The sequence below is a fragment of the Montipora foliosa genome, chromosome 11 (genome assembly GCF_036669935.1).
Source record: "Montipora foliosa isolate CH-2021 chromosome 11, ASM3666993v2, whole genome shotgun sequence".
Classification (NCBI taxonomy): Eukaryota; Metazoa; Cnidaria; class Anthozoa; order Scleractinia; family Acroporidae; genus Montipora; species Montipora foliosa.
Genome location: NC_090879.1, coordinates 20,761,548 through 20,776,646, shown reverse-complemented (window position 1 = coordinate 20,776,646; position 15,099 = coordinate 20,761,548). Strand labels below are relative to the sequence as shown.

Genomic DNA, 15,099 nt, shown 5'->3' with positions numbered 1-15,099 from the left:
CGGAAAGTTTAAAACTAATTGACTACTACTTATCTCAAGAATTGCGGCAACAAAAAAACCATGGACATTTCTGACTGAGTGTATGTTACACATGACAATTTTTCGGGCAAATTGGTTCTTCACGAAACTGCGACATAAGTTGCACTTTAAAGTGCTTAGCCTAATATCGACAAAAGGAAGCTTCTACCTTTTGAAAGTCGCGCGTGACGTTGCGAAACCAATGATGCGTGATTTTGTCCCTCAGCGGTGATATGTAACGCATATGAATTTAAAAATACGGTCAAGAGTGCAAAAAACTCAACAGAAATAAAATGACACTAAATAACCACATGTTTTGAGCTTCTTGTGAGAAGCTAATGCCAAAGTCGAACACCATATGGGTCCGTATATTTAACTTCTTGATACTCTCTCCACAGCCGTCACGTCATTTACTTGCGTAAATAGTTTTCCTATCATAGTAATGCCATTAAAATCGTTGATATGTTGATTCAAGGAGGATTTCAGTCCATTTTTTTATTTTCGCCCGTGAATATCTCTGATTGCGGCCCTTTCTTAAATATCTAGCGTAAAGAACCTGCGAAAATTTCGAAAAGCAGCTCTGAAATATTAAACCAACTTGAAGACACTTCCCTTTGTGTCTGATAATTTTCCTCGTTGAGAAAAGATCGTAATGGGACGCTTGATCAAGGTAACATTGAGAAAACTATGTTACCCCTACCATGAAAAAAAGGCCAGCACAAGGCCAAAGAGGGCAAATTATTCGGTAAAGAAAGTACACTCACCATTCTGTGAAGTAACCTCAGGCGAATTTCGCTTTGAATTTTGATGACAGCGAATGACAGATGATTGACAGGAATGACTCCATATCATTCATTCTTGACATGTGACAATCAGTGTGACTCATTCTCTCTTTCAAATCATCAATGTAACCCACTGATATTGATCTTACAATCCACAAAAAATGCTAAAGGATTTTTTTAAGAAAAGTAAACGGAAAAAGATTTTTCATAACTCGTTCATTACTAGCGATTTGAATATTTCGTTCTGGTTGACTGGTTGTTTTCAACCTGGCTGAGAGGTGGCGTCGAAAGATTTATTTGAAAATTCGACGAGAATGTACTTAATAGCTACACTAAACCTATGCGAATGGTGGTACTCTGTTTTTCGGGGATTACTGGAATTAAACGCTTGATGTGCTCAGGCATTCAGCTTTTCTGTTTCACTCTGTTAAGCTTAACAGCGTATAGAACTCAAATAAAAGACCACTGCGACTACGAGATATGTACCTTGGGAGGGCCTTGGGAGAACGAAGATTTTTTCTCCCTTTTTTTCTTTCAAGTGTTTTAGTTTGTGCAAAAAGCAATAATTGCTATGCATCAATCCCACAACGACGCAGAAAAGGCAACCAAACAGACATCCGGTTATCTCGGACAACAAATTTCGGCTCTGTGGGTGTTTACCAAAGACTGCGGTCTTGTTTATATTAAGAACTCCCTGGCCAAGCTACCCTGAAGCTAGCACATGTGTGCGCGAGATGCCGTGCGCACATGTGCGCGACTGTTTTTCAGAAGGGTCAGCATATCGCAAAACCTCTTTCTGCTTCAAAACCCATAATGGAGACTAAACAATTTGGGAAGGTGAGTGTGCTTCCGTTAATATACGCCTGCACTAAACGCTACAGCCAACTCGTCATGTTTTGGGAGAGTTTGTAAACCAAAACTCCTTTGCCCAGTTCAAGTAAAGAACCGAAGGGCTCTCGCACATGACTCCCGGGCCAGTAAAAGAGCCAAAAGGTTGCGAAACCAAAAAATACCTCACTGAGTCTACTTTCGATGACCTTCCTTCATCATGGGTCAACTCATAGAAGCAGAGCCAACTGCTTCTTTCCCGTGGGTGTTCTAAAAAACAATGAGGGAAAGTTCGCTCGCCCAGATGGAAATTCGTTTGAAAGAGTAACCCAGGAGAACCTTATAACGCTTTGAAAAACCGCAATCTTGGCGAGTGCGCAAAGCGGAAATAAATTACTAAGTTTGATTGAGGATCCAACTGCAAAATAAATTCGTAAAACAAAAGCTCAGAAAATTGACGAACTGGAAAATGGAGTCATTGGAGGAATAGAACAAACGATCACATTGACCAATTTTAAGGGACTAAATTCCACTTAAGTTTAAAATTTTATATATTCGTCTGTAATTGGCGATGATGAAGTTCGAATTGGTAATGGACACATTGCCACTGACTGGGGGCAGAATTTAGAGAGAATCCAGGACTGCTGATAACCAATCGGACAAGTTTGTTGCAGTCAAGATCATTGATTGTGCGCGATATTACGTTATTATGCAAGATTTAATCATTGACGGCGAAAAAATGAAACGAAAAAATGATAATTTATACAAGATAAAATATAACCAGATGTATAGCTGACTTAAATATTCTAAACTTACAAAATTCTGAGAACAAGCATTAAACATAAAAATGCAAGGAAAACTGTATTTAAAATTGAAGATGGTTGTAATAGGCTAACAATATAAGTTACTATTTTTACAGCCCTAGTTTATTTTCCCTTCTTGATTTTTTGTTTTGGACTTTTTGAAGGAAGCGGAACGTCGCCAGAAATACCCATCTTCTTAGCGATCTCTTCATCCTTAGCTTTTATCTGTTGATCTACACTGGTTTTAAGCTGAAATGAAAAAATATAATACTAGGTCATGATCTCGTAATCAATGAAATCGTTGTCCCAGTAATCAAGTGTGAGTCAATAGGGAGCTTTAGATCTACGACGACGACGTCGACGAAAACGCCACAAAACAATGATATCATTGGTTAAAAGTGCATAAATAATCGTGCTGCACGTGCAGCACGGATTTTAGCTCATATTTTTGCGGTTCTCTGCGTGACGACGACGTGAAATCACTAAATTTTAGGTTTTGACGACAACGTGAGCATGCAACAGAGAATCTTTCATTCTCTATTTTCAGTCTGAAACCGCTAGTACCAATTTATTTTTAGGATACTTCGCCCACATTGTACGACGTGAATGAGATGGAATAATCGCGAAAGACTAATACTAGAGCAAAGTTCTATTTTGAGGTGACGTTTTCGTCGACGTCGCAGTCGTAGATCTTAAGGTCCCTAATATAAATTGAGAACGACGAACGAGTTTCCTTAGCATGAGTTCATGCCTTCGTGGGCTTGACCTCGAAAAAGAAGACTAATAACGAGAGACGTCCATTTTTACGATGTTAACAGGAAGCCGAAGCAAGGCCGACCGAGATGGCTTCGAAAACATCATATAAAAACACAACTTCGCGTTATTGTACTAATTTGTGATTATTCTGAGTCGTTTGGCATGGAAAAAGTCATGAAAGAGTGTACCAACTTTGCAGGAATAAAATTGGATTGAATGTTGTAGATGTTAGGAGAGGTGTAATATAAGGTCGATCTTGCAGAATTGTACGCAATATTTTGAAAGTGCTACAATGTAGTACCGCCTCCTCGGTTTACGAAAGATATTACTCTGATTAAAAAGGTACAAGAACAGCCAAGAAACTAGTACCAGAGTCAGCCTATATAGAGCAGCAAGATAGATTGAAAGAGCTGGGGCTTCCTAATTTTGCACACAGATGACTTACATGTAAAGTGCCCCTAACCCCAAAATATTTTTTCGCTAAAATGAGTCTTTGCACCTGTTCGAAACGCATTGCGGCCTTTTTTTCCCTTTTCTAACAAATCCTGCCTTTTTATAGGCTTCCAAAGGGGAGTGGGTCTATTCCTGATTTGACGTCACAAACTGATTTAAATTGCATTAACTCTTTGTAAACATGCATGCAAAGTAGATTGTGATGTCAAATCAGGAATAGACCCACTCCCCTTCTGACTCGGTCGTGAACAAAAAATGCTTGGATTTTCGCAACTTTTGAAGCCTATAAAATTGCAGGATATGTTAGAAAAAGGAAAAAATGGTCGCAATGCGTTTCGAACAGGTGAAAAGATTCATTTTAGCGAAAAAATTATTTTGGGGTTAGGGGCACTTAGAGGAGAACCTATAGAGTGTCTTCACTCACGTGATCAGTAACCTCAAAAACCAAAATTTGATTTGATTTGCGTTAACTTGTTAATTTCAATTTACAGTGTCCCTAATTAGTGCTCTTCGGCGCTAGAAGATTAGACACTTAAATAAAGTTCCTTTTTCCTTTCCTTTCCACCGAATAGTCCGGGAGCAAACGGCACCAGCGTAGAAGTATTGTTTGGGGTCTAGTAAACATGAAAAGTTTTGGTGCCAAGATTGCAACTTACTCTGACGGAATTTAAGGGGGTCCAATTTCTGACATTGGAAAGCCAGCATGGAGAAAAGGCTGGATTATAAATTACCTTGTAACTTCCATGAAAATGGCCGTAATCACGCCAAATTTGGCTGCTTCATTAATACTGATGATCTGAGCTGTTATTTGACATTTTGACTATTAAATAGTGGTCACGTGACCTGATAGCAGCCACGACAATGGTCAATGACTCATCAAACTTGGCTGCTTTATCAATGCCGCTGCTCTCAATAATGTTGACATTGAGTAGTTGATTAACTAACATCAATAGGATAAACTTTAATTAACATAACAACATTGGGAATTACAGGCAAGCCAAATGTATTTTTTTCACTAACAAATGCACAATCGTGATGGCCTTACACTCTGTGTCATCGAAAATGTTTGAAAATGGCTAATTTATACATGTTTAGTCTCTTGCGTTTGTTAAGTCGCTATGAATCGATATCATACACATCAATGCTATACTTTTTCTCCGTCATCTTCAAATCAACTTGTCACATCATCCATTCGTAGCGGCTTAACAAACGCAAGAGACTACTACTACTACTACTCCTAATAATAATAATAATAATAATAATAATAATAATAATAATAATAATAATAATAAAACTACTACTACTACTTTATAATAATAATAAATAATAATAATAATAATCTTCTTATATAGCGCTGTTTCTCTGCTGAAGCAACAGCGCTTTACAACGATGAGTGATAAGGAAAAAACTAAGTAATATAAGAAAGACTGAGAAAACGTAATACTTAATGATTCTTACAATTTAAAGTAACTTCTGAAAAGGTATGTCTTAAGAGTGGACTTAACAGATTCTGCTGACTTGCAACGTCTAAAACTCAATGGGAGGGTATTCCACAGTTTTAGAGCAATAACGGAGAAAGCTCGCTACCCATAAGCTTTAAGATGCGAGCGGCCGTACTAGTAATTGTTTATCAGATGAACGCAATGTTCTTAATGGTCGATAGTGAATTAAAAGGTCACTTAGATAGGATGGCTCCAGTTGATTAAGACATTTAAAGGTCATTAGTAAATTTTAAAACGAATACGTTCATGAACGGGTAACCAATGCAGATCTCTTAGCACAGGTGTAATATGCTCGCGTTTACATGAGCCTGCTAGAAGTCGGGTTGCTGAATTCAGGACATAATGGAGATTTCGGACTTAATCCTGCCTAAGACCTAAGAGTAGTATATTATATTGGTCAACCTTAGATAAGTGGATCAAAGTTTCACGGTGACGGAAAGAGAGATGTTTATTGATTTGAGCAATGTTACGTAGGTGGTAGAAAGCAGACTGACATTCGCTGTTTAATTGTTTGTCCATAGACATGACAATGTTGAACCAGGCACCGATGTTCTTTGCTGAGCTCGATGAGTAAATACCGTCTGAACAAACAAGAATAGATTCTAGCGCGGGTTGTGGTCGATGACAGGCGTGAAGACAAGGAGCTCAGTTTTGTCGTGGTTGAGCATCAACCTATTTATTGGCTGACATCCAATTTATTAACATCATGAATACATGACTAAATGCGATGTTTGGATGTAGTTGGTTCGCCAGCAGCACTCGGCTTGAAAGACACATAAATTTGGCTATCATCAGCGCAAACATGATGGTTCATGTTGTGTTTACTGATGATATCTGTGAGAGGTGAGGTGTATATTGAGTATAGGATGGGACCGAGCACTGAGCCCGGAGGAACACCACAAATGAGATTAGGTAACCCTAACCCTAACCCTAACCTTACGAACTGGCTCCTCCCACATAAAGAATACTGTATCCAACCCAAGGCTTTCCCAGTAATCCCAAAACGATGTTTTAGCCTAGTAATGAGAATATCATGGTCTACCATGTCAAACGCCCCTGAGAGGTCTAGTAACACCATTAACACACTCTCCGTCGTCAATGGCACGTAGAATGTCATTGTGTATTCGCGTAAGCGCTGTTTCAGTGCCATGGCCTTTCTTATATGCTGATTGATAAATCACATGTAGACTTTCATCCTCGAGATGGTGATTGAGACGCAATGCTACAATCTTCTCAGTTCGAAATAGGTCTGAAGTTCTTGTACACTTCACGATCTAGAGAGTCCTTTTTGCAGTATGGGGTCAACGACTGCTTCTTTGAAGGCTGTAGGTACAGTCGCAGTGATAAAAGACAGATTAACAATGTCAGTATAAAAGGCAGCAGGGTGTCATAACACTCTGTCTTTAAGATGGCCGGAATCGGGTATAAAACGCATGACTTTGACGACATAGTTTTCAAAAGAGACGACAACTCATTTACTGATGTTGGGGAAAACTCACAAAGTTCCAGGACGGGTGTTGTTACATGATGCGTTAATATTTAAGCATGAATAAAAAGGTTACTGGTGGAAGTCTCATACGTATTCGCTCCACCTTGTTACTGAAGAAGTCTACAAAGTTGTTTGCAAGGTCACATTCACTTCGATGTGACGGTAATTTCCTGTCGGCTTTCAACGTTTAACATTTTTCCAATGGATAAGAACAGCGCACGTTGTTTATTTGCGTTTTGATCAATTATATTGGCATAAAACTGCATCTTGGAGTCGTGAATTAGTTTATCAACGCGAGCACACTGTTCAACATACATTTCTCGTTGGATCGTGAGTTTATCTCTGCGCCATTTGCGTTCCAGTTTCTTTCTTTTAGTTTTTTTCAGACCTGATGTGATCTGAGTACCAAGGTGCAGCAGGTCTGATAGTTACGATACGTGACTTAGCCGAAGCATACTTTTCAAGTAGTGACCGCAATGTATAAACATGTACAAATCAGCAATTTTCAAACATTACGATGACGCAGAGTGTAAGGCCATCAAGATTGTGTATTTATTACTGAAAAAAATAAAATTTGCCTTGTCTGTCATTTCCAGTGTCGTTATGTCAACAGACGTTAGTTGTTCAAACCACTCAATATCAATTGGGAGCACCGGCATTGATAAAGAAGCCAAGTTTGATGTGGAAATGACCTTTGTTGTGGAAGGTAAGCGGTATTTTTATCTGAGCCTCGTTTCCATGCTATCAGGTCATGTGACCACTATTTAATGGTCGAAATGTCAAATATCAGCTCAGATCATCAGTATTAATGAAGTAGCCAAATTTGGCTTGCTTACGGCCATTTACGTGGAAGTTACAAGGTAATTTATGATCCAGCCTCTTTTCCGTGCTGGCTTTCCAATGTCAGAAATTGGACACCCCTTAAATTCCACCTGAGCAAGTTGCAAGCTTGGCACCAAAACTTTTCGTGTTAACTAGACCCCAAACAACACTTCTACACTGGTGCCGTGGTTTCAGCACAAACTTCCCATGGGAGTACATTTGCTCCCATACTAAAAAACAAAAAAAAACAAAAAAAACATGTTTGCATGATAATGGAGTTCAATTCCCGGGGATTAGTTAGGGACACCAACATTGTCACCGTTCCTTTGTTTAGGGACACCAACATGGTCGTCGTGACGTCACGTTAAAACACTCTATAGCTATATTTCTTGTATACAAACATTAACGTTACATTTCTTTTGATATTCAAATTTGCCAATCACAGAACAAAAGAAGTCATTGTTTCAACAGCCAATTAGGTCATGGTTGGCATATTAATGACAATGGGTGACGTCATGAGAAACATCGCTGTAGAAACACACAAGTTGATCCATGGGTTGTATGTGGAAATGGACCTCCAGTTGAATAAGGAAGAACGAAATGGAGTGAAAAGATTCAAATTGAAAAAGAGAGCATCACGTCTCGACTTCAGAAGCACAGTTTTGGTCTAAGAGTACTATAAAAAGCCGTTTGTGAATCAACCGTTTCTGCTCCCAGAACTTGATGAAGTTTATGCCTGGTCGTGAATTTCAACCTGTGTATCTAAAATATAGACAGCAATTAAGACAAATGCGTTGCCTAGAAATGTTCAACCATTTTCCACACAGCTTTTTCTACAATTACCTGTTGAACTTGCTCGGACAGAGCTGAGTTGATAATAGCTCTAAGCTCTTTCACTGCTGGCGTGTCTGTAATCAGGAAAAATTTACTAAATTTTAGTGCGGACCATTTAAGCAGTCAAACCAGACCATTCTTTTAGATGGCCATCACTTATGGTTTTCAGTGATGCCCACACGTGCTTTCTTCGAACACACCATGCTGGGAGGAAGAAATGGATCGGTAATGCTCCAAGCAGGAATCCACCATTGCATCTGGTGAGATGGTTCTTGCTGAGTCACAGTTTTAGCACTTTTGTAAGGAAAAAGAAAATTTTCCCCTTTTCTCAGTTTAGCCCCTCAATGTCAGTAGTTCATGTTCTTCAGAAAAAACATTGGGGGTTAAATTCAGGGTCATTTACACTTGAGAAAAAAGTTTGAAATGGAGCATTAGATGGTATATGGTGCCCCGCCCTAAAAATTAAAAATTAATTTGAGGTCATGAATACCGATCCAAAGTAAGCCGTCTCTATCTGAAAAAGATAAATGCTTCCAAAAGGTGTAAATCTCTCCGCTAGTTTTATAATAAAATTTAGCACTACAAGCACAGGGAGTCTAAGACCAAAATTAGTTATCGTGCACTATGCTACACTTACATTGGGACCAACCGTCTAAACACCACCCCCCTCCCCACCCCCTCCAAACAATCCTGCACTGGTGGAAAGTTTTCTTTCAGTTTATTTATGGATCAAACATGTTCCCACAAGATTCTTAGCCTTCAATTTTGAGTTAGACTTTTTTGTTTTCCTTCAGCATAAAATTAGATTATTAAAAGCGTTTTGGGTGGGAAAAACTCATTTTTGGTTGGTATTTAATCGTGGATTAGTGTTTTTTGTGGCTTTTGAACAACTGGACCCAGGGTGACGAAATCACTAAAATCAGCTCTAAGAACAAATCCCTAAATCATTATTATGGAGTGCTTCAACCTCAGTTGACTTCTTTTGTTAGCAGGTCCATGTTTGCAAACTAGGGTCAAAATTCGCTGGGAAATCTGAATGCTGGGGAAGTGTGCTTGCCGCAGAAGAACTGGGTACCATGTACCATGTACCATTGTCAATTTTGAAGGAGAAAATAATATTCAAATCAACACCTTCTTCCTCTGCAACAGCTGCTGTTTCCTCGGTTTTGTCAGTTTCTTCCTCAGCCTTTCAGAGAAAAACATTTAAAAATTCAACACTTCACTCATGGGTTATCCTAAGACTTTTAACTAGAAACCAGGAAACTATATATATCAAAATCTTTGAGAACACAGAAGTAAAAAGTAAGGTGAAATAAGCAAAATGTAGAAGTGATCCTTGCACTGAACTGGACAATTTAACTGAGCTGGACAATTTAATTAATTGTCCCTTATCACAGAGGTCAATTTGGGTTCAAATCCTGTTGAAGCTGCATGAAATTTTTTCGATGTCTATAAGGGACAATAATTGCTTAAATTGTCCAGTTCAATGTGAGGATCAATTCTACATTTTCATCTATAATCTGCACTTCAAATATGTACAATCCTTTCATTCATTGTGTGAAATAAACAATAAGATAATGAATGAAGCTATGATCCTCACAGTTTTGACAATTATTGTATGGAGAAGACTGAAAAATTCAGGAATTCAACAGAGTTTGAATCCATGACCTCGCGATGCCACTGCGATGCTCTAACTAACTGAGCTGTGAAGCCACTGATGTTGGGAGCTGGTCATTTGTGACTTCCAATGTGAATAAATGAACGAAATAATATATGAAATGAATCATTTATTGAACTGCGGATATGAAATCAAGTGGAGCTATGATCCCCGCAGTTATGTACGCTGCAGTTCAATATATGATTCATTTCACACATATCATTTCGTTCAGTTAGATTAATTGCAATGGAGACGAGAGCAGTTCTGGTAATTTTGAAAGGAAAGAGGGTTCGAATGACAGGAAGGTAAGCTAGAAAGGGACAACTTGTTTAAAATATTTTAAAGTACTGGGGTTGCCAAACAAATATCTCCAAGGTTCTACAGGCTGCTGCACCAATAAGCAAATTAAGCAACAACAAGGAAACGATTTACAGGTGCTTTATTCACTGGAGGTTAAAACACTTCTCAGGCATCAAGGGTAAAATAAGTTACGAGAAAACAAATTCAAAACAGTCATTTTCATCAACATGAACAATCTCTCACCTGTCCCAACTCTTCTTCATCTTCCTCTTCATCGTCACCAACTACAAAAAATTCAGACACAAAAAACATTATTATTATTTGCAAGTTATTTTCAGCATTCTTGTTATATTTGTGCATAAATCAGAATTCCTCATGCTCATTAACCAGAACAATAGAGTGTTTTGCAACAAACATCTCCTTCCTTAAATCTTCCCCTCCATTGTTTATCAGTGTGTTTGGTGCTTGTCTTTCCTTATGGCTGGATTGCCAGGACCTGTCAGCTATAGAAGCATCCTGAGTCTAGGAGATGGCTTCTACTGTTGGAAACCCACTCCTACATGTCTCGGGCAGCTAACCTCACCTTGGTGACACACTTAAATTTCTTACCTTGCGGGGGTTCAGGAGTAACTGGCAGTCCCACATACTCGAAACTCAGATCTAGACGCACCTGTAAAAAATTAAAGGAAAAGTAACAATTTTTGTCTGATTTCCTGCAATAATAATTATTTATTAAAGACGAGACTATATGAAAAAGATTAATTCAATGTGAAGAACAAATAAAGAAAAGAACTCTATCAAGCCAACGAGAGAGCATAAAACTCCCTAAGACTTCAAATTTTTGCCCAAATTTTGGGTGCAACCATTCCTTCTGGACAGAACTCTGCAATCTCTTTTCTTGTCTGAGAAACATATCAAATATCTACTTAACAAATGTATCATCATTTCACTAATTAATGAGTGAAAAAACTCTGGGACCTTCAACCCTTCACTCCTACCTTTGGTGTAAATGCATACTTGTACATCTTAAAATGTCTGAAGTACCTTGAATTGATAATTAAAAGTATTGATGCTTATTACAAAGGGTGACTTATTAAAGAAATAAAAGACGGTTGAATGCATACAATTATTATAATATTTCCATAAGGTCGCAATAGTAGCAAGTATGATAAATACTGTAAGAAACAGACAACTTTTTTAAAAGACATGTTTCGGCATGCTTATGCCATCATCAGTTTAATGAGTTCCTACGTGTGAACAGTTATAAAGTCTACGGGTAGATGAAAAAATTATTACAACATGACATAATACAAAAGCGGGTACTATTTACAGCGTGACACCAAACATCAAGGTGTAAACTAAAACGTGAGAAAAGTGTTGTAATGCTGCAATTATCTTTTCAAAAAGTTTTTAAAGTTTTACAGTATACAATAATAAATTGCTTCTTACGTATTAACAGTATATGTAGTTAATCTTTTAACTTGATCCACAGAGAAAAGAGCAATGCTGTAAGGTGGCCTCTGCAATCAAAAGGGTCGAGAAAATAAATGGAAATTAATCACACACGTTACAACTTTAAAGGAATAATAACCACCTCAAATTTGTCTTATCACATTGTCTGCTTTAACTGACCTTCACAGAGTGACAAAGAAGAAGCTCCTTGAAGAATTCAAACACTGGTTCAACATTGCCATATGGAGTGTCTGTTAATGTGAAGTAATAAGTTTACATAATAAGATATGCAACATCTTCTCTCTGAGTATTTGTGTCTTAAAAGGCGTTGAAATATTGTATGGTAAAGCTATGTTAAGAGCAATCACAACACTGGGTCCCTTTCCAGACTTAGCTTTCAGTGCCTCAAGTGAATAGCTTTCTCAATGGCAATGATTTTACACCAAACTGTAGTTCAAATACATGGCAGTTTTATTTTTAATGAGCTCTAACATGTCTCTCATTTTTTAGCAGATGTTTCCCATGTTGATTTGTGCTGGAAGCAATGAGTAACCCCTTTTTTAGTTTTGGTTTGTTTTTTTGGCTTATTGTTATGGTTTCTTAAAGGTTTACATGTATATCCAACTTTTTTCAAGATGACACCACTGTGAAACAGATGTCTTTCGGGTGCAGGCATCTTATTCTGGTTTCACCTTGGGAAATGTACATAGGTGTGGTCTTGATGGCATCTTTCTAAAAGAGTATTGTCCAAAAAAATCTGTTATTTAAATAATGATCACAAATGGGTCCTCACCTACAGCCATTTCGTGGACAGATTTGATTATTGAGAACCATGCTGACATCTGTTCACTTGTAAATCCATTGTCTTTAGCAAACATGAGAGTTGTTAAAGAAACCTTTCGCTTAATCGATAATGGTTGCAGTGTGTTTACAGTCAGGATACATCCTGCCAATTGTTCAAGCTTTCGTTTAGTTACTGCACAAGTAAGATTCAAAAGTGTGATGACCTAAGATATATTAACAACTTCTTTTTCCTTATCAAGTATCTGTTCTCCAAATATATACAAGGGTACCCAACAAGCAAATTAAGCCAAATGCCTTTGAGAGACATTTGTAGGCACCTTATAATGTTTAAAGCCTGGGGTGGTGGGGGGGTGGACTCCCATATAAAAAGGGTAGGGATGCTCATCGGAAATTTTAAATTAAACCTATTCTGGGCATGGCTCAGGCTTTTTTTGACTCCTAAAAGAGGCCTTTCTACAGGTTATGTGAAACAGTCAAGTAAATAAGAAGAATTAAAAATATACGTACAAAATATACACTTTTACATTTCTTCACACGCAACCCTAAAGGAGACCTTCACGGCTACATATGATGGCATTTTTCCCAGAACACCCTAAGTAAGACCAAAATCCAAAATTTACAACCCTATGCGAGAGATGACAAGCATCCCTCCCCTTTTTGTGTGGGAGTCTCCCCCCTCCCCCCCCCCCCTGGGGGGTTTAAAGACTGTCTTAAGACATGTTTTTACCACCTTTTATCACAGAATTTGATCTGTTTGGATATTTTGCTGAAAACTGAATTATTATCTGAATCGCTATAGAAACACCACAGCCTTAAAGCCAGATAAATTTCCTATCACATCAACTCCACTCCGGGACCACAAAGCGATTTTTGGCGGATAATAATGTTCTGCTCTCTATAAATTATCTTCCCATGTGCTCAGCTAGATGTGTGGGTATAGCCGTTATAGCTTGATGGCGATCGTATTACATTCTGCACTCTCATTGGACAAAAATAATTTGAAACACTTGGCCAATGAGAGTGCAGAATGTAATTTTCCCATACAAAGTCTATAAATCGTATACTGAGCTTGGGCTGCCTGTGTGAACCAAAACATACGAGAATCGCTTTCTGCAGGGTTTGATCATACCGCAATTCTGAACTTTTCGGACTACAATTTCCGAATTACCGCGCTAAAAATTAACAGATACCGCATTTCCGCAGATCCATTAATGTCCTCTTCTAACAGCTATATTTACTGATCAAAACATCTTAATGTAAAGGATATTGCAAAGTATAAAAATAAAGATCTACTAATATGCCCTGTCTGAGATCTTCTTTCCACTCATTAAGATGTAGAATATCTGCTAAAAGGCTACAAAGACAAGACAATGTAAGCTTAAGTTTCCAATAAGTATTATAAGAAATACGTAATCAACTTAGGGGTCATGAGGTCAACACACATGTTGGACACAAAAATTAAATTGAAGGCTGCATCCTAGTAGAAGTTGCTCAATACTGCCTTACCCCCACCCCCTCCCTCCCCCTACGTGGCAGTCATTTCACAGTTTATAGGTGTGAGAAAAAAAAAACCTATGACAATAATCCATGCCATTATGGAGCCTCTCTGACCCACTGGGATGTTCCAATTATGGTCCAAAAGCCCCCAAGGATGACGTCTGGTAGGAATCCTGTTTCAAAGGCGCCGCCCCTGGAATCTTACTCATCCATACCACAGGGGTTGGGGTCAGAAATGACATGACACGTTAAAATTTAGGAGAGCAGCTTTCGATCCTGAATTGCACTGACCATTGCATATCCGCTGGCGTGTTACTTTTTTGAATGTCCTCTACATTGTCAAGAGTTAAATCAGTCCTGCAACAAATAAATAAGAGCACTTAATAAGATGAACTCATCGGGAATCCTGAAAACAAAACAAAAGCTCAGTTAAAAAAAATCTTCTCAATTTTAGTAATTTACGTACCACACCAAGACTCTTGCTTTAAACTTTTTTCGCTGAGGAATGGACATAGAATTTATTGGAGATATCACTAGCCTCAATAATTTATTGAAAGGAAACACAGGTCAGATTACCTGGTCTTGTGAAGGCATTTTTGGTTTGCCCTTCAATCCTGTCGTTTTTCTTTGTTTCCAAGCGACAGTATGATGCTGAGCCCGCTTGGTAGCAATCTCGTACCCAGAGTCCTCGGGCTTCTTGGCCAGCGGGTGAGCGCCCGGAGAGACTCTGGGATAATCGACTCCATTTTCCCAGAAAACGTGGGTTCCGGTCTTATGACGTATGGTTGAGTTTAAACGGAAGCAGAAAAGAGAAAACCGTTAACAGTAGAAATGGCGGGTTGAAAGTGTTCGAGAAACAAGAATTTTAGCCTTACACACAAAGAAACTGGAGAAATGATCATTGGCTTGCTGTAAGAGCAAGTGAAGATGAAACCTCTGACACTTTCGGTGAGTGTATTTTTGGTGTTTCAGCGTACATTCCATCGTTCAGAATGCAATGAGAATGCCATCGTGCAAGCAACACGATCGACAAATCTTTCGTGGAAACGACACAAATGTGCTCTTCTTCTATAATTTGATGTTTCCGTAATTCTGAATGGCT

At 38.4% G+C, this 15,099-nt stretch overlaps 2 protein-coding genes across 3 annotated transcripts in view; both read right to left on the bottom strand.

Moving 5' to 3' along the window:
• Positions 1 to 1,868, bottom strand: part of LOC137975997 (uncharacterized) — a 6,150-nt gene extending 4,282 nt beyond the window's left edge. The window contains exon 1 of one of the 2 annotated variants that reach the window (XM_068823240.1): positions 1,814 to 1,868. Coding sequence is in view for 1 of the 2 variants with exons in the window: in XM_068823239.1 (XP_068679340.1) it covers positions 783 to 870 (88 nt within the window). In the remaining variant the exon portion in view is untranslated. Of the gene's footprint in view, positions 1 to 782; positions 917 to 1,813 lie in introns of those variants that run through there. The other variant, XM_068823239.1, reaches the window with a different exon arrangement.
• Positions 1,869 to 2,327: 459 nt separating this feature from the next.
• On the bottom strand, positions 2,328 to 14,665 carry LOC137976198 (cilia- and flagella-associated protein 119-like). Its single transcript, XM_068823495.1, has 13 exons — positions 14,574 to 14,665; positions 14,464 to 14,495; positions 14,289 to 14,354; positions 13,768 to 13,854; positions 12,490 to 12,572; positions 11,877 to 11,947; positions 11,694 to 11,764; positions 11,243 to 11,288; positions 10,854 to 10,914; positions 10,488 to 10,528; positions 9,419 to 9,473; positions 8,297 to 8,361; positions 2,328 to 2,680 (listed from the first exon to the last, which is right to left on the bottom strand). The coding sequence occupies exons 1-13, from the start codon at positions 14,589 to 14,591 to the stop codon at positions 2,555 to 2,557; spliced, it is 822 nt and encodes a 273-aa protein (XP_068679596.1). The 5' UTR covers positions 14,592 to 14,665; the 3' UTR covers positions 2,328 to 2,554.
• Between the last annotated feature and the right edge of the window lie 434 nt (positions 14,666 to 15,099).